Genomic DNA, 24,778 nt, shown 5'->3' on the forward strand with positions numbered 1-24,778 from the left:
CAAATCAGAACCAGCTCCATGTTTGCAGTGTCACTCCCAGCCATGCTTGTGGTCCGAGCGTAAGTGGCAGAAGGGAACGCTGCTCATTTACCACTGTCCTTCCCTGGCGAGGGGAATTTCCTCTCCACAGTCATTCACTCCCAGCTGGCTTTTAAACACAGCCAGACACCGTGATTGGACTTTGCACTTCCAACACTTCCTATCCAAATCACTTGCAGGCCTCTAGAGTTTCCCACCACGGTCAGGTATATAACCCTGCCTCACAGCGTATCTGCTTCATCGCTGCAAAGGAGTCATTCCAGGAAGCTGCGTTACCCTCTCAGTTCAGAGCTCTAACAGCTAGTGAGGTCAAACTGTTTGTGTGAGGGCGGAGATACAACCCTGTCCTCCCCCAGCTCTGTTAATAAGGACACTTCACAGCCATATGTCATGAGGGGACGCGGAGCGATGTAACCTGCATATCGAGCAAAATTTACTTGCCCAGACCTGGTTATGGTGAGGGCGTGTGTCTACCTGGAAACAGACCATTGCGTGTTGGCAGGCTGAGCAGGAGAAAGAGACTGGCCACATGACAGGGAACTGGAGTCTGGAACGGTGAGGGAGGCTCAAAGGAGGAGAGCAAGCATCTCCTTGTAAAGGGGGGAGACAAACGAGGCAGGTCGGGCAGGATTCTGGAGTTACACTAACAGTTAATATGCGAGTACGTTCCAGACTGATTTTCCAGGCCTCAGGTGCCTCCCGGCTCTCTGCAGGGGGCGCAAAGAGATATTGGTTTAGAGAGGACTCACTGGGATATGTGCAATTCTGGATACCCGCAGACACATTAAAAACACAGCTACCAGTCTACAAGGGAGTGTGGACAATGGGGCTTTATCCATTAAGGAGCCTGAACACCTCACTAGCTATCTGGGGCAGCAGCATCTCGGATGTCAGGCTGTGGGCTCATATCAGCCTTTCACCCCTTTTGGCTCCAGACACACTGGGAGAGCCTGCTTTGGAGAGATGTCTGTGTAGCAGGATCCTGCCTAGGACAACCCTTGCGTCCTATGGTGGAGGATGCAGCCAAGAGTTTCTTAGCTGGGAGTGCTGGAAAGGAGCTTTTGGGTCATCCAGCCAGTTCTTTTCCAAACAAGAGCAGTATCAGCTTCTTGTTTACTGCCAACCTTTCTGTAAAGTTGGAGCACTCAGACTTCCCGAGCCACTGGAGAAATCCATTTCCAGGGCTTATAGCTCAGGAAGGGATAGGGTCCAGTAACCTAGCTAACAATGCATTGAACTGCGGCACCGCTCGTTATGAAGTGCCTACTGCCTGCTCCCCGAGAGTACCTGCACTGACTGCAGGACTGCATGGCTTCACACCACAAGACAACTACTCTGCATTGATATAGCACAGCTCTGTAAGGCTTGGCACACTTTTTCAAGCCAGTTATACCATTTCTTTGTGGTCTATTTTTAGTTCTCTTGGACATGGAGAGAGAGAACGCGTCTCCTTTCTTTCTCCAAAAGAACTAGAGGCTGAGCTTCAAACACCAAGCAGTTTGTATGAGTACACACACACACACACACACACCCTTTAGCCAACTGCCGAAAGGACTACACCCTACGCATGCCCTGTCCTCCCACTCAACCACAGCGGGCACCTTGCCCAACACCTATGTTTGACAAGTTATTATGCAGCCAGTTTAATCACACTCTAGTGAGACTCCCTGCATCTGCAAGGGTCTTAAATGCTGGACAGTCATATTGATTTCTCTGGTTAGAAGTGTGCGCCTGCCCAATCATGGCTGTACAGTACAAAATGGTACCTGTGTCTCCCCAGCTGGATTTGTGGCCAAACTGCCAAGGTAGATTACCCAGAACTTAACATATCTAGACACCGCCCTCCACACCAGGTCACTCTCATTGGATGCGGACACAGCTTTGAGTATTAGGGGAACCTTCGCTTTTCATTTCCACACCGTTTGGGGCAAGGGAGGCAAAGCCCTACCTACAGGGCCGGCTCTGGCTTTTTTGCCGCCCTAGGCAAAAAAGCCACCCGCCGCCCCCTCCCCCTCCCCAATCAGCGCGGCAGGGGAGGGCACCGAGCCCAGCCGGGGCTCTCTGCTCTCCCGGGCGGCCAGAGCGCTGGGAGGAGGGTGGAGAGCCCCCGGCGGCCAGAGCGCCGGGAGGAGGGCGGAGAGCCTGTCCGGGGCCCCGCCGCGCTGCCCCCCTCCAGGCGCCGTCCCAAGCACATGCTTGGTGGGCTGGTGCCTGGAGCTGGCCCTGCCTATCTACCTTTGATCTCCTGGGCATGGGCATGTTCTCCAGAAAAGCACTGTTCTATTTCACACCCTTACGCTAGTGACCCTCATTTTCACAGAGCCTCAAGTTTGCAGAGTGGAGCACCTATGAATAAATTCAGCACCTTCATCTCGGAGCAAAGGAGTTGTTTTTAAATCACTTTTCAGTTTAGAGCAGTCAGATTGCACTTTGACTCTCTTTATGTACATGCTGAAGGATGACAGTGTTGGAACAGCTATGAAACGCCGATAAGGCCGGGAGTGACTGTGCAAGACCACGGAGGAGGGGACTGGAATCATCATTCACTTCACCACTCTTCAGCCCTTCCTTTTATTGTTATTGCCTTATCCGATAGTGCTGCAAGGAGTGGCCTTCACAGGGAGCAGGGGTTTGCCAGGGTGTGGTGCTTAATGCCTGAGGGTTGAGCTGATCTGGTAAGTTCTATAATGACTATGGTGGGCGTTCAACGTGATGCAAATGAGCCTGCGTTGCCTAACACGTATGACCTCAGGCAATTGTTCTCCACCAGGGGTACGTGTACCCCTGGGGATACGCAGAGGTCATCCAGCTGGGTACATCAACTCATCTGGATATTTGCCTGGTTTTACAACAGGCTACATAAAAAGCACTAGCAAAGTCAGTACAAACTAAAATTTCATACAGACAATGACTTATTTATACTGTTGTATAGACTATACACTGAAATGTAAGTACAATAGTTATTTTAGAATTATATGGTAAAATGGGAATAAGCAATTTGTCAGTACTAGTGTGCTACGACACTTTTGTATGTTTAGGTCTGATTTTGTAAGCAAGTAGTTTTTAAGTGAGGTGTAACTTGGGGGTACGCAAGACAAATCAGACTCCTGAAAGGGGTACAGTAGTCTGGAAAGGTTGAGAGCCACTGACCTAGGCAGTGGACAGTTCCATGCGTCAGAGCAACTCTGGACACACCTCCACTCCAAACGTGAAGTCTGTTCCCATGTAGCTGTCCCTCCACACGGGAAATGGCCAAGGGCAGATCGGAGTCTGAGCTCTGCTCCAGAGCAAGAGGGAGGGAGGGAGGGAGGGGAGGTTTGGTTTTATAGTGTTTTGGTTGAGGTGTTGCTTAGGCAAAGTAACGGTGTTTGAGAAGCCAACATGCTTCTGCAAATACTATACAACCAGCTCCTTACCTTATCTGGATCTACTGTTTTACACCTAGGATCCATCCTATGGTTTGTTGTCCGAGCTGTGGAATTTACTGGTTTCTCTGTCTCAAGAAGGCTCTAGAGACAAGAACAAGAAATGATTAAATCCACAAGAGATCACATGAATTTAGTCTGTCAGCAATAAACCCTGAGGTGTATGGCTAACCCACATATTAAGTGGCTAGTCAGGATTTTTACTAAGTTCTCACAGCAGATTTTGTTTGTATCAGGGAAGCACTAGTTTTATGCTGTCAAAGAAGTCTAGAATCTTTGTTCTTTGGTGCATGACAAATGGCAAAACACCTCTAACCCCTCACAATCATGTAAGGCGGCGAACAGCAGAGGCTAACAGCGGGAGTTTGCCTGGGAGCTGTCCGAGAGGAGGTACGCTAAGTGCTGCATTAGGGGGGCTGTGTTGGTGAGTATCTGAGTGTCTGCTGCTGGGACAGTTGGTCAGTTTGACCGTGTGCTTGATTGCTTGCTTGTTTGTTTGAAAAGTGTGAATTGGGAGTGCTTTGTTCCAGCTGGGCCTTGAGTGGGCCTGACTGGTATATAAGGGCAGTCAGCAGTGAACCAGCTGAGCGGCGAACAGCAGAGGCTAACAGCGGGAGTTTGCCTGGGAGTTCGCGTGGGGAGAGCACACTGAGGCTTTCATCTGCAGGTTTCTCCGAGTAGTTCCTGCAACAGTTGAGGAAGCTCCTAAGAGGAAGGTGATATGGAAGGTGAGCGATCAGCTGTTGTAACCTGCACAGGTTGTGCCATGTTTGTCTTTCTTCCGCAGGACAGAAGCGACTTTGTCTGTACAAAGTGCAAGCTGGTCTCCATATTGGAGGAAAAGGTTCGAGGGCTGGAGAAACAAGTATCGACTCTGCGTTGCATAAGGGAAAATGAAGATTTCCTGGACAGACGTCAGGAGATGCTTCTACGGCCACAATGTTCTGAAGATTCAGAGCAGGCGCAGCAGGGACAGAAGGATTGTGAGGAGGTTTGGCAGCATGTGACCTCCAGAAGGAGAAAGAGGAGCGTCCATGCACCAGCAATGGAGATACAGGTGAGCAATCGTTTCCATGTTCTCTCTACAGGTGCTAATGCGGAGAGTGGACTAGATGGCCCATCTGAGGGAAGGGAGCAGAAGGAGACTCCACCGATTGGAAGGCAAAAGATGCACTGTCCTAGGGATGGGGGTTCCATGACCACCACTCCCAAGAGGAGGAGGAGGGTGGTGGTGGTCGGGGACTCCCTCCTCAGGGGGACTGAGTCATCTATCTGCCGCCCTGACCGGGAAAACCGAGAGGTCTGCTGCTTGCCAGGAGCTAGGATAGACGATGTGACGGAGAGACTGCCGAGACTCATCAAGCCCTCGGATCGCTACCCCTTCCTGCTTCTCCACGTGGGCACCAATGATACTGCCAAGAATGACCTTGAGCGGATCACTGCAGACTACGTGGCTCTGGGAAGAAGGATAAAGGAGTTTGAGGCGCAAGTGGTGTTCTTGTCCATCCTCCCTGTGCAAGGAAAAGGCCGGGGTAGAGACCGTCGAATCGTGGAAGTCAACGAATGGCTACGCAGGTGGTGTCGGAGAGAAGGCTTTGGATTCTTCGACCATGGGATGGTGTTCCAAGAAGAAGGAGTGCTAGGCAGAGACGGGCTCCACCTAACGAAGAAAGGGAAGAGCATCTTCGCCAGCAGGCTGGCTAACCTAGTGAGGAGGGCTTTAAACTAGGTTCACCGGGGGAAGGAGACCAAAGCCCTGAGGTAAGTGGGGAAATGGGATCCTGGGAGGAAGCACAAGCAGGAGAGCGCAAGAGGGGAGGACTCCTGTCTCATGCTGAGAAAGAGGGACGATCATTGAGTTATCTTAAGTGCCTATACACAAATGCAAGAAGCCTGGGAAACAAGCAGGGAGAACTGGAAGTCCTGGCACAGTCAGGGAACTATGATGTGATTGGAATAACAGAAACTTGGTGGGATAACTCACATGACTGGAGTACTGTCATGGATGGATATAAACTGTTCAGGAAGGACAGGCAGGGCAGAAAAGGTGGGGGAGTTACGTTGTATGTAAGAGAGGAGTATGACTGCTCAGAGCTCCGGTATGATACTGCAGAAAAACCTGAGAGTCTCTGGATAAAGTTGAGAAGTGTGAGCAACAAGGGTGATGTCGTGGTTGGAGTCTGCTATAGACCACCAGACCAGGGGGATGAGGTGGACGAGGCTTTCTTCTGGCAACTAGCAGAAGTTGCTAGATCACAGGCCCTGGTTCTCATGGGAGACTTTAATCACCCTGATATCTGCTGGGAGAGCAATACAGCGGTGCACAGGCAATCCAGGAAATTTTTGGAAAGCGTAGGGGACAATTTCCTGGTGCAAGTGCTGGAGGAACCAACTAGGGGCAAAGCTTTTCTTGACCTGCTGCTCACAAACAGGGAAGAACTAGTAGGGGAAGCAAAAGTGGATGGGAACCTGGGAGGCAGTGACCATGAGATGGTCGAGTTCAGGATCCTGACACAAGGAAGAAAGGAGAGCAGCAGAATATGGACCCTGGACTTCAGAAAAGCAGACTTTGACTCCCTCAGGGAACAGATGGGCAGGATCCCCTGGGAGAATAACATGAAGGGCAAAGGGGTCCAGGAGAGCTGGCTGTATTTTAAAGAATCCTTATTGAGGTTGCAGGAACAAACCATCCCGATGTGTAGAAAGAATAGTAAATATGGCAGGCGACCAACTTGGCTAAACAGTGAAATCCTTGCTGATCTTAAATGCAAAAAAGAGGCTTATAAGAAGTGGAAGATTGGACAAATGACCAGGGAGGAGTATAAAAATATTGCTCAGGCGTGCAGGAGTGAAATCAGGAAGGCCAAATCACACTTGGAGTTGCAGTTAGCAAGAGATGTTAAGAGTAACAAGAAGGGTTTCTTCAGATATGTTAGCAACAAGAAGAAAATCAAGGAAAGTGTGGGCCCCTTACTGAATGAGGGAGGCAACCTAGTGACCGACGATGTGGAAAAAGCTAATGTACTCAATGATTTTTTTGCCTCTGTCTTCACGCACAAGGTCAGCTCCCAGATTGCTGCACTGGGCAGTACAGCATGGGGAGAAGGTGACCAGCCCTCTGTGGAGAAAGAAGTGGTTCGGGACTATTTAGAAAAACTGGACGTGCACAAGTCCATGGGGCCGGATGCGCTGCATCCGAGGGTGCTAAAGGAGTTGGCGGGTGAGATTGCAGAGCCATTAGCCATTATTTTTGAAAACTCATGGCGATCGGGGGAGGTCCCAGATGACTGGAAAAAGGCTAATGTAGTGCCCATCTTTAAAAAAGGGAAGAAGGAGGATCCGGGGAACTACAGGCCAGTCAGCCTCACCTCAGTCCCTGGAAAAATTATGGAGCAGGTCCTCAAGGAATCAATTATGAAACATTTAGAGGAGAGGAAAGTGATCAGGAACAGTCAGCATGGATTCACGAAGGGGAAGTCGTGCCTGACTAACCTAATTGCCTTCTATGATGAGATAACTGGCTCTGTGGATGAGGGGAAAGCAGTGGATGTGTTATTCCTTGACTTTAGCAAAGCTTTTGATACGGTCTCCCACAGTATTCTTGCCGCCAAGTTAAAGAAGTATGGGCTGGATGAATGGACTGTAAGGTGGATAGAAAGCTGGCTAGATCGTCGGGCTCAACGGGTAGTGATCAATGGCTCCATGTCTAGTTGGCAGCCGGTTTCAAGTGGAGTGCCCCAAGGGTCGGTCCTGGGGCCGGTTTTGTTTAATATCTTTATTAATGATCTGGAGGATGGTGTGGACTGCACTCTCAGCAAGTTTGCAGATGACACTAAACTAGGAGGCGTGGTAGATACACTAGAGGGTAGGGATCGGATACAGAGGGACCTAGACAAATTAGAGGATTGGGCCGAAAAAAACCTGATGAGGTTCAACAAGGACAAGTGCAGAGTCCTGCACTTAGGACGGAAGAATCCCATGCACTGCTACAGACTAGGGACCGAATGGCTAGGTAGCAGTTCTGCTGAAAAGGACCTAGGGGTCACAGTGGACGAGAAGCTGGATATGAGTCAACAGTGTGCTCTTGTTGCCAAGAAGGCTAACGGCATTTTGGGCTGTATAAGTAGGGGCATTGCCAGCAGATCGAGGAACGTGATCGTTCCCCTTTATTCGACATTGGTGAGGCCTCATCTGGAATACTGTGTCCAGTTTTGGGCCCCACACTACAAGAAGGATGTGGAAAAATTGGAAAGAGTCCAGCGGAGGGCAACAAAAATGATTAGGGGTCTGGAGCACATGACTTATGAGGAGAGGCTGAGAGAACTGGGATTGTTTAGTCTCCAGAAGAGAAGAATGAGGGGGGATTTGATAGCAGCCTTCAACTACCTGAAGGGGGGTTCCAAAGAGGATGGAGCTCGGCTGTTCTCAGTGGTGGCAGATGACAGAACAAGGAGCAATGGTCTCAAGTTGCAGTGGGGGAGGTCCAGGTTGGATATCAGGAAAAACTATTTCACTAGGAGGGTGGTGAAACACTGGAATGCGTTACCTAGGGAGGTGGTGGAGTCTCCTTCCTTGGAGGTTTTTAAGGCCCGGCTTGACAAAGCCCTGGCTGGGATGATTTAGCTGGGAATTGGTCCTGCTTTGAGCAGGGGGTTGGACTAGATGACCTCTTGAGGTCCCTTCCAACTCTGATATTCTATGATTCTATAGCACAGGCCAGAGAAATGCCCCAAAGTAATTCTTAGAGCAGAGCTTCTAGAAAACATCCCATCTTGATTTAAAAATGGTCAGCAATGGACAATCCACCATGACCCTTGGTAGATTGTGCCAATGGTTAATTACTCTCACTGTTACAAATTACTTCTTTATTTTCAGTCTGAATTTGCTTCAGCTTCCAGCCATTGGACACATTATACCTTTCTCTGCTAGACTGAAGACCCCATTATTAAATATTTGTTCCCTGGGTAGGTATTAATAGGACTATAATTAAGTCACCCCTTATAACCTTCTCTTTGTTAAGCTAAATAGATTGAATTATTAGAGTCTACTGCTATCCTGCAGGTTTTCTAACCCTTTAATCGTTCTGGTGGCTCTTCTCTGGACCCTCTCCAATTTATCAACATCCTTCCTCAATGGTAGACACCACAACTGGATGCAGTATTCAGCAGTGGTTTCACCTATGCCAAATACAGAGCTAAAATAACCTCTTTACTCCTACTCAACATTCCCCTGGGTATGTATCCCAGGATTGTATTAGTGCTTTTGGCCACAGTATCACACTGGAAGTTTATGTTCAGCTGATCATCCACCATGACCCCCCAAATCTTTTTCAGAGTCACTGCTTCCCAGGATAGAGTCCCCCACATCCTGAATGTATGGCCTACATTCTTCATTCCTAGATGTATACGTTTACATTTAGCAGCATTAACATGCATATTGTTTGCTTGTACCCAGTTTACCAAGCAATCTAGATCGCTCTCTCTCAGTGATTTGTCCTTTTCATTATTTACCACTCCCTCAATTTTGGGGTCATCTGCAAACTTTATCAGTGAAGATTAACAACTTTTATTAATTAGCTTTAACAGTATAGGGCTGAGAACTGATCCCCGCAGGACCTCACTCGAAACACACCTCTTTGATGATGACTCCTTGTTTAAAGTTACATTTTGAGACCTCTCAGTTCACCAGCTTTTAATCTATTTATGTTGATTGGCATTAATTATATTACCCTCCTTTAAATCTTGATTCATCAAGTCCCATATCAGTTGCTCCATTATGTTGTCTGGGATTGGTGTCAGACTGACAGGCCTATAATTACTCTGGTAATCCTGTTTATCCTTTTTAAATATTAGCACAATAGTTTTCTTCCACTCTTTTGGAAATTCCCAGTTTTCAAGAATTTTTGGGGGGAGGGAGAGGGGGGGAAATGAATATCAATGGTCTAGTGAGCTCCTCAGCTAGCTCTTTCAAAACTCCTGGATGCAAGTTTTCTGTGTCTGCTGATTTAAAAGTGTCTAGCCTTAGTAGCTGCTGTTTAACATCCTCCTGAGATACTAGTGGAATGGAGAGTATTAGCATATAGTATGACATCATCTGTTTATTTCCCAAATACAAAATAGAAATATTTATTGAACATTGTTCCCTTCTCTGTATTATTGATAATTCCTCCATTTCCATCTAGTAATATACCAATACCATTGTTAGGATTATTTTTGTTCTTAAATATACTTGAAAAACCTCCGCATTATCCTTAACTCTGCAGGCAATAGATTTCTCCTTGTGTCCCTTTGCTTCCCTTATCAATAGTCTACAATTCCTAGCTTTTAAATTTATATTCATTACTATCAACTTCCTCTTTCTTCCATTGGTTTATATAATAAATTTATGAAAGGAGAAAGTCCAGCTCCTAGTACAGACCTAATGGAGGTATGATTAGTTTAACAAACATTACCTTTGTCATGCTCTAGAATAGATCCATTACAAGATTCTCCACAAGGGAGAAGGCGGAGAGGCCTTGCACCTGATTAAACCTAAAGGATTTAATTCCTCCTACATTCACTGTCCTTTCTCCTAAAGTTTCCCACCATTGCTACTGGCCCAATGGTAGGAGCACTACTCCAGAGAAACTGACAGAGGATGCCAGAGAGTTGCCCTGTTATTTAAACCCCACCAGCTCAGTTAGAGGACATGGTGGTTAAAGTAAACATTGACAGACAATCTACACGATAGTGTTCCCACCCCACCCATTAAGCATTAATGCCAGAAAGGCCTCTTTGTAGCCAAGCATAGCTAGGAGCAAGAAACATTTAACTGCAGAAGCCAATGCTTCCACTTGGAAGAAAGCCTCCAACTAAACTCTTGCTCACAATTTCGGAAAGGGTTGAGAGGGGGAAGAGTGTGCAAATCGTGCTTTTGTTCTACTTGGCAATTTATGGAGCAGGATGCTGGACACTCCCAATCCCCTCCCCACCTGCTCCCAGCTGCAGTAAATCACCTGCCCCCAGGCTGGAAACCAGGCAGGCATCAGTCTGAACTAGCTCCACTGCCACTATTTAAAGAGAAAAAGACACTTATCAAACACTGTACACTACCCCCCCCAAGTTAGAGGGCCCACCACTCCTGAACTCCTGTGACAACATTACAACCCCCCCCAAGGCCAAGTATTATAAATGCAGATCATGGGCGGTGCATGAACTGCCGGCTCAGGGAGACTAGCCCCTGCCCTGCCCTGCCCCTTCCCCGCCGTAACCCAGAGCCCCCCAACCGCAGCTGCCGGCCCCACCACCCCAGCGCCTCCAGGCCCGGAGTGCTGGCCAGGCAGGCAGCGCAGCTCCCAGTACCCCCAGACCCAGAGTACTGGGTGGGTGGCACAGCCCTGGAGCGCCAGGCAGGCAGTGCGGCCCCAGCACCTCCCAGCCCTGGGAGTCCTGGGCCACAAGCCGGCCATGAGGGAAGAGCACTAGCAGGAAGCAGGAGAGGCTCTGGGGGTGGAGGATGGGCAGGGCCAAGCAGGGCTGTTTGGGAAGGCTCAGCCTCCCCTGGCCTGCAATACCCGCTGCCCATGATTCAGATGCTCCGTGTTGTTCCTGCTGGCTGGAGATGGAACATACAGGCTGCTGCTCTCAGCAATGCTCAGAAAACAGGATGTTTGACGGTCACCTGCCTGCTCAGAAAGAGAGGGCAGAGTGGAGGGGTGGCATGACACCCATATGCATGTTGGATTTGATGGGGGTGGTGGGAATTTAATACCCCATCAGCCCTGGTTTAGAAACATTCAGTAAAACATCCCTTTTACGAGCAGAAACTTTAAACACAAGAGGTACCATTAGAAAGCAAGTTAAAGAGTGCTGGAAGGGCACACGTGTGCCAAGGTTAGAGAGACGCATTAGCAGCCTCTTTTATCGCATGTACTGCACAGAGGGCATGTTTACACCATGGTACCGTCTGGCAGCGCTATCACAGCACGAGTTATCAAGACGTCAAAGGAGAAACACCTAGCCCACTTCATGAATTCATATTCCTCAGCCCCGCGAGAGAGAGGCTGCAGTTTGTCTTCCCATGCAGGGTGTCTACCCATCTATCGAAACCCTACAGATGTTCCTCTACCAGCAATCTCTGCTCAATGCCCCATCCTGTACCTCCTCCCCATCTCTTCTGCAAGGCAGCATGTGTGCTATCTGAATACGAATAATGTAAGGTCCAAGATTCTCACCCTTCTGTCAGTCCCATGAGTCCATGACCCCACATTGCAAGTTTCCAGTCTCAGACTAAGGTGGATGTTATGCCCTGGGAAGATCCCCAACTCAGACTTCATAGTCAGCTTCCTTGGCTTCACCCACACTAAGGAAAGTCTAAATGTTTTTCCTCCAGTGCTACAGCTGCACCAGACTCAATGGTGCAAACCATCGTGCACCCTGGTGCAGAGGGATTGCTATCATGTCCTCTACCCCTGCTCTCAGACACACACGTTTTACTAGTGTATGCACACACTTTGCAGCACTGAGACTCTATCCACAGCTTCCCTCCAGGCCTACGAACAGATCTGAAGTTCCAAAGGTTTTTTTTTTTTTTTTTTTTTTTTTTTTTTTTTTTTGAGGTATTCCAGTTGTTTTATGCCAATCTCTGCCCACGGGCTGCTTGTGAAGTCTTTGCTCTGTGCTTTAACTTATGGGTTGTTTTGATTGGTCTGTGGTATGTTTGTTTGTTGACTGAATTACACTAACTGGTGAAAATTTGGCATTTCAGGCAGCATTCCCAGTGAACTTGTTCATCCCAGTGTCTGTAGAAAGCAAACAGCCAAAGCAACTGTGCTTGAAAATGTGAATGAGCGTTCAAGTAATTTTGTTGTATTATTCATCCAGCTCTGACTGTAATAATGCATCATCCTTTATTCCCGTGTTCTTCTCAGTGAGAGACTGTAACTCAATGGACTCTGGATTATCCCATGGGCATACACGGATCACAAGCCCTATAGTTATTGGGCTAGTGCAAAGGATCCATCCAATAGAAGGAGATCTCACCGGAGCGCTCACTAACATGGGACACTTCAGCAGGTTGGACATCCTTCTTTGCTAGCCAACACCCTTCTCGGTCACAGGAACTCTGGAACAAGGCGAGGTTCCCAGCTCTGATAGGTGACCAGCCACATCACCTCATCTCTGCATCATGGCAAGCAGCAAAGGTCTCTTTTGTGGGAAAGAGTTCAAACAGGGGTTCAGAAAACCCTCTGCGGCTAAATGTCCAGGATCCAACGCACTCCCAAGTATGGAGGAACGTACTAGTGCTTCTCTGAGCGAGGGCAGACCAAGGAATGGCCCTGCCTGCACCATAGTGGCTATGAGAAACAAGGTCACAGTCACTGTTCTGACACAGCCTGACCCCCACAATAGGTTTTCATCAGGGCTGAAGGAGTTTTCAATATCAAGCATGGGGAGAGTACGGAGAACAGTGGCGATCTGCATTATACCACTCGTGGAGGCAGACACCTCCTACGTGAGCGTCTGCAGGTACTCCAGAGCTAATTGAAAGCCTCTCTCAGATCTGCAGATGACTGTTGATAGCTACACTTTTTTTCATATAAAGGATCCAACCAGCTGTATGTTTAGCACCTCGGTAAACAATAATCATCACCTCCTCTGTAGGCACACCTCAATCAGGTCGTTCGCTGTAGCACTACCTGCACATGCTTGTTTGCCTCTGGGAACAGGATGGCTTGGGGTAGGCAATGGGATTTAGAGGCCATCACCTCCAGGCCACTTGCGCACCTCAGCCCAAAGGCATTGCCATCGGATGGCAGATGGTCACTTCCCAGCAGATTTGTGTCTGCTTAAAAGTCCCCACTGCGATTGCTGTCCCCCACCAGAAGCATCAAGACCAAACATCACCTCTTCGGCTTACGCTGCTACAGCTGTAATATTACCTTCAGCTATAACAAGCGTGGCCCCATACCCTGACTCCTGTCCACACATGGAATCCTTTAGCATGAGTTAAACGGTGCTTTAACCTGGAGCTAGCTGACCGACCAGGTGGACACTCATGTGCTGACAACACTGGAGCTAGTAACGCAGTGGGGACTCAGCTGTTCTGTGATGCTAATAGACTCTGCAGTAATCCAACCATTGTAACCAGGAGCGCCGCCCTGAAATGCCACCCCCCCAGGTCGCCTAACGTAGGGTTACCATACGTCTGGTTTTTCCCGGACACGTCCGGCTTTTCGGCAATCAAACTCCCGTTCGGGGGGAATTGCCAAAAAGCCGAACATGTCCGGGAAAATGCCGGCTGGGCACTTAGAATCATAGAATATCAGGGTTGGAAGGGACCTCAGGAGGTCATCTAGTCCAACCCCCTGCTCAAAACAGGACCAATCCCCAGACAGATTTTTGCCCCAGATCCCTAAATGGCCCCCTCAAGGATTGGGCTCACAACTCTGGGTTTAGCAGGCCAATGCTCAAACCACTGAGCTATTCCTCCCCCCAGCTGAGCTACTTCCCCTCCCGCGGCTGCTCTGCTCCTCCCCTGACTCTTTGGCTCTGTTTAAGAGCCGAGCTGCCCGAGTGCTATGGGCTTCAGGCAGCCCCCTTGCCTCCGGACCCCAGCCGCCGGCCGGGCACTTCCCCTCCCGGGCTCCGGCGGCGCAGGGTCCGGAGGTATGGGGGCTGCCCGAAGCCGGTAGCACTCGGGCAGCCCTTTTCGCGTGGCTGGGAGTGGGAGGGAGGAGGGGGCAGAGTTAGGGCGGGGAAGGTGTGGAGTTGGGGCGGGGCTGGGGTGGGAAATGGGCGGGGCCAGGGCCCCGTGGAGGGTTCTCTTTTTTTATTTGTTAAATATGGTAACCCTACCTAGTGGGTTGCGCTGGCCCTGACTGTAACAATGAGGAGTCCGGTGGCACCTTAAAGACTAACAGATTTATTCAGGCATAAGCTTTCGTGGGTAAAAGCCCACTTCTTCAGATGCATGCAGCCGGTTTTTTATCCACGAAAGCTTATTGCCAAATAAATCTGTTAGTCTTTAAGGTGCCACCAGACTCCTCATTGTTTTTGTGGCTACAGACTAACACGGCTACCCCTCTGATGCTGCACAGTGGTTGGAAGTTCCAGTGGTGTTTTGGAGCTCTCATTGGAGCTAGGCCAACTCCAGAGGCATTAACAAGACAGCAGAGACAAGCCCTACAAGTCTGAGCCCCTTGACAGATATGGGAGCAACAGAGCAGTTGCCAAGTGCTTTCAAGATGGGCAGGATCTCCAGCCAATATCCAGTGACCAGGGTCCTGACAGATACTATGCAATGGCCACACCTAGGTACCAAGTGCTATAGGTGGTCTGGGCTCTCTGGCTCTGGCCTCCAGCTGAGTTCCAAAGCCAGGAAATCTGCCTCCATATTCAGAGCAGTGAAGGATCCTGATCTATCGTATCTAACCTGCATGCACAAACCCACAGCTAGCCACCCCAGCAAGGAAGCACAGAGCTGAAGGCTAGCTCTCTGAACAGCAGCAGACTAAGCATGCCCTTCCTCCAGGTATTTCACATTGAGTTACTCATTAACTAGACAGCAGGTAACTGCACATCCAAGCGCATTTCACTTGATCAACAGCGCTGACTGGGTAATGACTGTTTAGTTTTCCAGGTGCATGACTTCTGGAGAGCAGCAGTTCTCAGCCAGCCATGCACAGCTGTCAGGGACAATGCAGGCATCAGTCCCCAAAGGGAGAGCTGCTGGCTGCTCCCCACTCCAATACTCCTAGGACTCCCATAAAGCTCAGCCATCTAGACCAAAGACAGAAAGCTCCTGTGTGTAAAGTCCATGGCCAAGTCACCTCTGCTAGGAGTTTCACTGGTATAAAATTAAACCACAAGCAAGCTTCAGACAACCTAGAAGTCAGCCGGAGTAGCAAACAGGAGGTTAGAATCAAAGAGAAGGATTTGAAGAGAGGAGAGCAGTGCAAGGAGGCAGACTAGTGGAGATCCAGCCCTTATCCACACAGAAGACCTACATACAGCAAGGAGGTGAACAGCTCAGACATGCTGGGCAGACAGGTCCAAAAAAAGTCATTTTATTTTCATTCAGCCCCCTTAAAAATCCATCCTGGTGTCACCCACTCTGGTGCAGGGAGGGCATGGAGTCTGGGAGGGGAGATGTACTCAATAGGATCTCTAAAATAAGAGCTGGTTTAGAAACTGCTGGTGTTTCTAGCACAATGGGGGACACATAGCCGGCAGCGCATTACAGAGGGAGTATGATGCAGCGTTTCTAGCTATATTCTAGAAGATATGCAAGTCTGACAGTGAGAGTGGAAAGAGACAATGACTCTTCCCAGGAAGTTGTATAGCTCCCCTGATTAAGTGACCCTGGGCTAGAATGCTCTGGACACACATCAGTGCATCACTTCTAGCGCTTCCCTGCAGCTCTATTCCCGCATCTGAGCTCTTTAGATTACTCGAGGGGCTGCAGTCCTGTTAGGTGCTAGGAAAAGCATCACAATCGCACAGGGATCTATGTACTATTGAAAAATACAGCTAGTTTGGTGGTGGAAGAGCTCTGGTTGGCAGCCTTGCAGACTGAGGGTCTCATTATTCAGGTGACCTTGAGCCATGGGCACTGCGTCTCCTTGCTGCCTCAGGGCATGGCTACACTTGCCGATGTAGAGCGCTTTGAGTTAAACCAGCCTTTGGAGAGCGCAGTAGGGAAAGTGCTGCAGTCTGTCCACATTGACAGCTGCAAGTGCACTGGCGTGGCCACATTTGCGGCCCTTGCATCGGCATTGGGTGCAGTGCATTGTGGACAGCTATCCCACAGAGCACCTCTTTCCATTCTGGCGCTGTGGCTTGTGGGAAGGAGGTGGGGGAGCGGGTATTCCGTGTCCTGTCCCAATGCCCCATGATGCATCAGTTCGCATCCCAGCAATCCCTCTGCTTCCATCCATAATTGGCGCCATCTTTCAACTTTTTTATAGTGTGCACTCTGTCTTCCCTTTTGGTCTGTGGGAATGGAGCCCGAACTGCTGAGCAATATGCGGACAAGTCTCACCAGCTCGTCACATTTGGCAGTCGAGTTATTCCTTAAGATCCAAAGTGACAGTAAGAGTGAGGGTGAGGAGTCCAACGATGATATCGACTCGAGTAACGCATACTACACGAGATTGCTTGTGGCATTCACGGACATGCTCACCACTGTGGAATGGCGCTTTTGGGCTCGGGAAACAAGCACTGAGTGATGGGATCACATAGTCCTGCAGCCATTCCTCATCATCCCAGACTTGCAGAACTTTTGGATGAGTAAAGCCACTTTCATGGGACTGTGTGATGACCTCACCTCCACCCTGCGGCGCAAGGACACGAGATTGAGAGCTGCTCTGACGGTGGAGAAGTGGGTGGCTATTGCAATCTGGAAGCTGGCAACTCCAGACTGGTCGCTAAACAGTTTGGAGTGGGGAAGTCAACCGTTGGAATCATGTTGATGCAAGTTTGCAGGGCCATTAATCACATCCTGCTCAGAAGAACTGAAACTCTGGGTAACGTGCATGACGTGTGGCTGGCTTTGCACAAATGGGTTTCCCTAACTGCGGAGGGGCAACAGATGGGACGCATATTCCAATTCTGGCACCAGCCCACCTAGTCTCCAAGTACGTTAATCGGAAGGGCTATTTCTCTATGATTCTCCAGGTGCTTGTGGATCACCGTGGATGTTTCATTGACATTAACACAGGCTGGCCCGGAAAGGTGCATGACACATGCATCTTTCGGAACACTGGCCTGTTCAGGAAGCTGCAAGCCGGGACTTTTTTCCCCCCAGACCAGAAGATCACCGTAGGGGAAGTCAAAATGCCCACTGTGATCCTTGGAGACCCCGCTTACCCGTTAATGCCGTGGCTCATGAAACCCTACACAAGAAGCCTCGACAGCAGCAAGGAGCGGTTCAACAACAGGCTGAGCCGGTGCAGAATGACTGTGGAGTGTGCTTTGGCCATTTAAAAGCACTCTCTGTATGGGAAGCTGGACCTGGCCGATAACAGCATCCCCCCGCTTATATCCGCATGCTGGACCCTCCATAACATTTGTGAAAGGAAGGGTGAAAGATTCACTCAGCAATGGAACTCAGGGATTCAATACCTGGAGGCTGAATTTGAACAGCCAGAGAGCAGGGCTATTAGAGGAGCCCACCGCGGGGCTGCAAGGATTAGGGATGCCTTGAGGGAGCAATTTGAGGCTGAAAGCCACCAGTAGTGTCTGGTGCCCTGCACGGGAGTGAAGTTCAGTGGTGCCAATGTGAGTAGTAATCTGTGTTTGCTATGTATGATGCACTGACTTGCAGCGCCCGTTGCTTTCCTGGGCTAAGATATCTTTTACTTTATGCAATAATAAAGAATGTTTTCAAAGCAAAAAATCCATTTATTGAAAAGAAACAACTGCTTGGGAAACAGAAAGGGCAAGGGAGTGGGGTGGGGAACGGTACAATCACAGATTTGCATATGTCCTGTTATCATACTCAGCCTTCCTGTTTGGAGTGCTGTGCAATGAGTGCTGCACTTCAGGATGGGAGTTGAGTGCAGTGGGTAAGGGTCGTAGTTTTCAGGGCTGGGTGGTGAAGCTACAGGTGTTGGAGGCAGCTGGTGGCAATAAGAACCCAGATGTTGGGGAAAGTGGGTTGGAGGTGACATGGGAGCACAAGGGAAAAAGTTTTGGGACAAGGGCTGCGGGGGGGGTGGGCGGGCACAGTAGTGCTCCACTTGCATGGCTACAAACACCTTGATCGAGTCCACTTGGTGCTCCATGATGCTTATCAGCCACTCCATGCTTTGGTGCCAGTGATCCACATTCTGATGGCGGACCCTCCTTTCACTCTCCCGTCACTCCAGCATTTTTTGATTTTCATTAAGGGAGTGCTGCATGACTTCATGCAGCATGTCCTCTTTGCTTCTACGTGGCCTCTTCCTGATTCTTTGCAGCCTCTCGGATGGTGATAACACAGATGGCTGAGATCTCACGGTTGCATCTGTAAAGGCAAAATGCAACACTTAACTGAGGCAGCATTGCTCTGTCTGGTGTGAACAATGATTCCCCCGTACTTAAGGAGGGCAAGCACAGTCTACGCAATAGCATAATTTGCCCGTCCCCAAGTGACCGCACATAACCCCCGGGAGCCCCAAAATGGTGATTAAGCACAGGGTCAAGGGGGACTGATTCTTTCATGGCTGTACTGTCCTCTGGGTTTCTGTGCCTTGGGGAGAGCCAACAGCTGCAGGGGGCCCCTATACTGAACACTGTCCCAACATTTTCCACAGGACTTCATCCTGGAAGATATCTCACTGCTGAGGGTGACCAGGGAAGCAAGAGAAGGTCTTCTACTACAATGCGGCTTCCGCCCTGGCCCATAGACAGCTTCCTTGTGTGCAGCAATGGTCCCCCCACCCCGCACAGCACAGTGGTGCTGACATGTTTGCCTGACTGGGACAAGAACCACAACGGCTCTCCCACAAAACCTGCACAAGCGCATTGCCCAAGTTCTGGCTGAGACCTCTGAAGAGATCACTGAGGCCAATTACCACGATGTGAGAGAGCACATCAATGCCCTATTCCGCATCTAGGCATGCATGCAGCCCTAACCCTCCTCGCCCCAAGAGCCCCCATCGAATAACTTCCTTCCCAAAATAAAAGCCACTTACCGGGAACCTCCTCTGGTGTTTGTACTTCCCCAAGCACTGGCCGCCGCGACTGGCTATCTTCCTCCTGGCTGCATGCATCTAGGGATGCCAGGGTGTCTTCCCCCTCCCCCTCCTCCTCCTCCTCAGCACCCTCACTCCTGCTTTTCTCCTACTCCACCTCCTGCCTTGTTGGACTGGGCTCTGAAGTGTCCATGGTGGTACTCGGAGCACGGTGGGTGCTCGTGTCCCCCCGCCCCCAACTCCACCCCCTCCCTCCCTGCCCCTATTGGATCACTCCCCAAATCCCTGCCCTGGCCCTACCTCTTCCCCAAGCACACTGCGTTCCTCCTTCTCCCCCCTCCCTCCCAGGCTTGCCGCGCGAAACAGCTGTTTTGCGGCACAAGCGCTGGGAGGTAAGGGGGAGAAGCAGGACGTGGCAGCCTGCTCAGGGGAGGAGGCGGAGGCGAGCTGGGGCAGGGGGGCATGTCGGGGAGCTGCCAGTGGGCGCTCTGCACCCACCAATTTTCCCCCATGGGTGCTCCAGCCCCAGAGCACCCATGGAGTCTGCACCTATGACTCGGAGTGGAGGTGGGATCGCTCCCAAGTATTGCATCCAGCTCTTTGTAAAAACGGCAGGTCGCAGGGGCAGCACCGGAGCAGCTGTTTGCCTCCCGGGCTTTGCCGTAGCATTCCGCAGCTCCTTCACTTTAACCCTGCACTGCAGAGTGTCCCAATCATGGCCCCTTTCCATCATGTCCCTTGATATCTGCCTGAAGGTATCGTAATTCCTACCGCTGGAGCACAGCTGCAACTGGACAGCTTCCTCCCCCAAAACACTGGTAAGGTCCAGCACCTTGCCATTGCTCCATACTGGGGGATCGCCTGGCACGTGGAGGCATGGTCACCTGGAAAGATGCGCTAAGAGCACTTCACACCTGGCTGAGCAAACAGGAAGGGGATTTTTAAAACTCCCAGAGAATTTAAAGGGCAGGTCTGATGGTTGGTCACCTGAGGGCAGGGCAGTAGAGTTCAAAGTGATGACCAGAGTGGCTAGAACAGGCATTGTGGGACACTTCTGGAGGCCGATCAGAGCGCATTGACAGACCAGGGTGTTCACACTGGCGCTGCGGCACTCCAGCGGGGACGCATCAAACGTTATTCCACTTGCCGAGGTGGAGTACCAGAAGCGCTGTAGCCGCAGAGTCAGAGCGCTCTACGTGCCTTGCCAGTGTGGACAAGTCATGAGTTAGAGCGCATTAAAGCAGCCCTGTGCGCTCTAACTCGCAAGTGTGGCCAAGCCCTCAGACAACAGGGAGGTTCCCTCTTGGGGGCAGGCACAATCCAGGCTCCAGGCCCAGATTTTCACAGGTACATAGGTGTTACAAAGGCCGCCTGGAAATGCCCATGTCTCATCTTCAGAGGGATTTAGCACTTAGCAGCCAAAAGTCCTACTAAGAACTGGACTGAGAGCTAGTTTGTTTCACTTTAGCCATGGACTAGCCAAACAATGGCTGATGGGCTGGACTCCAATCTGTGACCTCACTGTGAAAGGCAGATGGTAAGTAGCTATGTAGCCTCAACCAAACTCGTATACGGAACACTGACAAAGAAGCTGGAAAGTCATTTAGTATCTCCTTTGGCAACCTCCCTGTGGCTGCAGTCTCAGTTCCTCCCTCCTCTGACTCGCTTGCATGGCTGAGATTTGTAAGCCCACATGGACACCCACACAGAGCTGCCAAACGCTGCTTCAGATCAGACGTTCAGATTTAATGCGTGTGGCCACACCAATTCCTCCCAGCCACAAACATGCCATCTTAAAAACACAAAGGCAGCTCCAGTCAAAATACTGATTAGATTGCATTTCCAGAAGCCAACCCCACGCCTTCAGCTGGAACAAACAAAGTAGGAGGCAGCCTTCAGTTGGTCCATTGTCCAGAAGTCAACAAGCTAGAAATCTAGTTACAAACAAGGGGCCTCAGGCCCCAGTACATTAATCCAGTTCTGCGCTGGTGTAACTTCATCAATTTCCATGGAGTTACTGAAGTAACAGCGGTGAATCAAGCCCAGGAACTGCTGAAGTAGACTGCTCGTCCAGCTACTACAGCATCTCTTGGGGCAGTCGAAGTCTGTACAATTTGGATTTTCCACCAAATCCAGCCTAGCTTTGCAAAGCAGAGTTCACCATGAGCTCGACAGTGCCAGATCCACCTGTGATGGACATCTAGCGAACTCATGGCAAAAGATACCCTCACCAGTAATTGCGGCCACATCCTCTCTCTCTCACACACACTTCACCAGCTGTGTTACCTGGTCATGCATTCACCTTAGGGAGCATGTATTCAGGACACGTTTTTCAGACCAGGCCAACTACTTGCTGAGAGTTGTAAATTCACTGCTGGCACCTGTTGATGGTGAATTCCTCAGAGCATGTGTTTTAGAGACTGCAGGCCAAATCAAAGATGTCTGGCTTCTGCCACCCATCGCATTCAGTTTATGTCCACATCACCACCAAAGAGCATGCAGATGCAACCACCTGTGCCTTGAAAGCAAAGTCCTGGGGAAATACTATAGTGGTTAAAGGAAGGGAAACATTCTGCCTCTGTCCTCTTTCTCTGTTCAGCATTTGGAATAAAAAGTGGCCACGTGTGGAATTAAAGAAACTCCTCTGACTTTGAGTAGTTAGCACAAGCTGTATGGAGCATGGGGAGCCAGGAAGCAGCTATTTAGAAGACAGAGGGCTGGGACGAGGAACAGGAGCATACAAAATATCTTCAGAATTAAACCCCATTCACCCCATACACGAGCAATACAAGAATCAGCAAGACCATGTGTCCTTTTCTCCCCAACCCCAACCCCTGTGCTTAAAGAATGAATGAAAATTCCTTGCATTAGATTTAAGTTTCCTCTTCCAGAAGCTAAAGGCCCTTATCAGGCCTTCCAGATGAGGGAACTAGGGCTGTCGATTAATCGCAGTTAACTCATGAAATTAACTCAAAAAAATTAATCATGATTAAAAAAAAATAATCGCAATTAATTGCATTGTTAAACAATAGACTACACATTGAAATTTAGTAATTAAATATTTGATGTTTTTCTACATTTTCAAATATATCTATTCCAATTACAACACAGAATATAAAGTGTACAGTGCTCACTTTATATTATTTTTTATTACAAATATTTCCACTGTAAAAATGATAAACAAAATAGCATTTTTCAATTCACCTCATACAAGTACTGTAGTCCATCTAGCCCAGTGTCCTGTCTTCTGATAGTGGACTGTGCCAGAGGGAATAAACAGAACAGGACTATTTCCAGTGATTCATCCTGTCGTCCAGTCCCAGCTCTTGGCAGTCAGAGATTTAGGCACACCCAGAGCACGAGGTTGGTCCCTGACAGACTTATCCTCCATGAACTCACCTAATACTTCTTTGAACGCAGTTATACTTTTGGCCTTCAGAACATCCCCTGGCAACAAATTCCACATGTTGCATTGTGTGAAGAGGCACTTCCTTTTGTCTTAAACCTGCTGCCTACTAATTTTATTAGGTGATCCCTAGTTCCTGTGTTACGTGAAGGGCTAAATAACACTTCTCTACTCAGTTTTTCCACAGCGTTCATGATTTTAGAGACCTCTATCATCTCCCCCCTTAGTCATGTTGTTTCTGAGCTGACCAGTCTCAAGCTCTCCTCATGTGGAAGCTGTTCCACACCCCTCATCATTTTTATTACCCTTCTCTGCCCTTTTCCAACTCTAATAAAAGGGAACAGAAGTCTGAGGCTAAGAAGGTCTGTCCGTACCTCCCAAAGCTAGGGGAATACATTAGTCGTGGAGATGCCCAATATGAGGCAAGAGTTAAGTTTGTTCATTAACTCTCCAGCATTAATATTAAACTAAATTGGCATCATAGGGATGCACAGTGCCTCACAAAAGAGTCTAAATGCCTCAGGCCAGGGACGTGCCCAGGCAAAGTTAGAAAGGCACAATGCAGATAATTCAGAGGCTGAGAAAGGAGGGTGGTAGCAGCAGACCTCCTTGGTCTATTGGCCATGGGAGGCTGGGCAAATATGGAATGACCTGAATGCTAAGACAGCAGATGCTTGGAGGCTGGCCAGAGGGAGGCTGTTCCAAGCATAGGAGGCAGGGCAGTAAATAAAGCAGAATTAAGAAGGAGACAGATGATGAGGCTGTTGAAGGAAAGAACACAGATTGATGAGCAGGGGACCAAGGACTGAACTCTGAGGTACATCCAAAGAGATGGAGCTAGAAGAGGGCATGCGGCCCCCCAAAGGAGAGATTGAGGAGACCCTTTGCTTTGGTCACGCATTGCTGGTCATTGCCCTTGGCAAGGTCACTGGTTTTACCAGTGCCAAGATGGCGGAAGTCAGACTGAAGTAACTGAAGGAGAGAAGGAAGCTGAGTCAGCAAGAACAGAGAGCATATGCAGGCCCTGTGGGGAGGTGGGGTCAGGGAAGTCTCCCTTCAGGAATAGGGGCAGACAGAGAGACGTGTGAGAGTGAGTGGGTTTAGGAGAAAGGACCCAGAGGTTGAGAGAAGGAATGAGATGAGAAGGGACTGGACCTGAGGGGACAGATTGAAGGGTTAGAACAGAGAAAAGGTTAGGGAGTTACTGCATGGAAAAAAGGAAGGAGTGGTTGAATGGAGTGGCTGGGGCGAGGCAGGAGTCTGCTGGGTAGTGTTGATCCTGTCTATAGTCATCAGCAAGATCTGGGCAGAGAACAGGAAAAAGATAACTGGAGAAGACAGTGAAAACTCGGGAGCACCGGCTGAGCCAGAGGACAGCAGCACCCACTTGAGGAAAGGTTGCAAGGCAGCTTCCATCGCAGCTGTGATTTCACATGTTCGTGTGTGTCCAAAGCATTCAGCTTTGGGGTTCAAATCTGCCCTGGCTCTGCTGTATAGGAGAGAGGGGGTGAGAAGAAACAGTCACTGCAATTTACTGAAGCACGAGAGCTATTTACATGAGGGAGATTGTGTCTCATTGCAATACACAGAGAAATCTCCTCAATATCAGCCAAAACCGGGACACCTTCCTACTAGTCAATTCTTCTAAACCCAACAGTTTAACCTTAGATTGTAAATTCTTCAAAGCTCCTGATGGGTCTGTGCAGAGCTAGCACACGGGGCGCTCCAATGCAAACTGGGGCACTTGTGCCCAGAGGCCCCAACACCCGTCCAGCCCTCTGACGACACCCGAAGCTTGACAGAGGCGGTAATCTGTCAAGTGACTTAAAGCCTCTGAGGCAATATAACGTCTTCTAAGCGCAGGGATCCCTCACCCTGCTATGGCTCGGCTGGAATCTTCACGTCTCAGAGGTGCAATTGCACGATTATGTCCATGGCAGCCAGGAACACAGCTCAGTGGAAGACTGTGGTGTTCAATACATGGAAAGAGCAGCAGGAGTGGATGAGCGGTGAAATAATGCCGGGATGCTCAGACCCCAGTGGTTCAGGAGCTGAATTAGCGACCTACGTTATCCAAAAGAGCCACAGGAGTGTGAATTGTATCAGAGGGGTAGCCGTGTTAGTCTGAATCTGTAAAAAGCAACAGAGGGTCCTGTGGCACCTTTGAGACTAACAGAAGTACTGGGAGCATAAGCTTTCGTGGGTAAGAACCTCACTTCTTCAGATGCAAGGAGTGTGAATTCAGAGTCTCAT

General features: G+C 49.5%; 1 protein-coding gene across 1 annotated transcript in view; it reads right to left on the minus strand.

Annotated features, from left to right (window-relative positions):
• Window positions 1-24,778, minus strand: part of FA2H (fatty acid 2-hydroxylase) — a 69,500-nt gene that overhangs the window by 27,517 nt on the left and 17,205 nt on the right. Inside the window, exon 2 of the mRNA XM_034788748.1 lies at window positions 3,456-3,548. Coding sequence (XP_034644639.1) covers window positions 3,456-3,548 — 93 coding nt within the window. The remainder of the gene's footprint in view (window positions 1-3,455; window positions 3,549-24,778) is intronic.

Source organism: Trachemys scripta, chromosome 13 (genome assembly GCF_013100865.1).
Source record: "Trachemys scripta elegans isolate TJP31775 chromosome 13, CAS_Tse_1.0, whole genome shotgun sequence".
Classification (NCBI taxonomy): Eukaryota; Metazoa; Chordata; order Testudines; family Emydidae; genus Trachemys; species Trachemys scripta.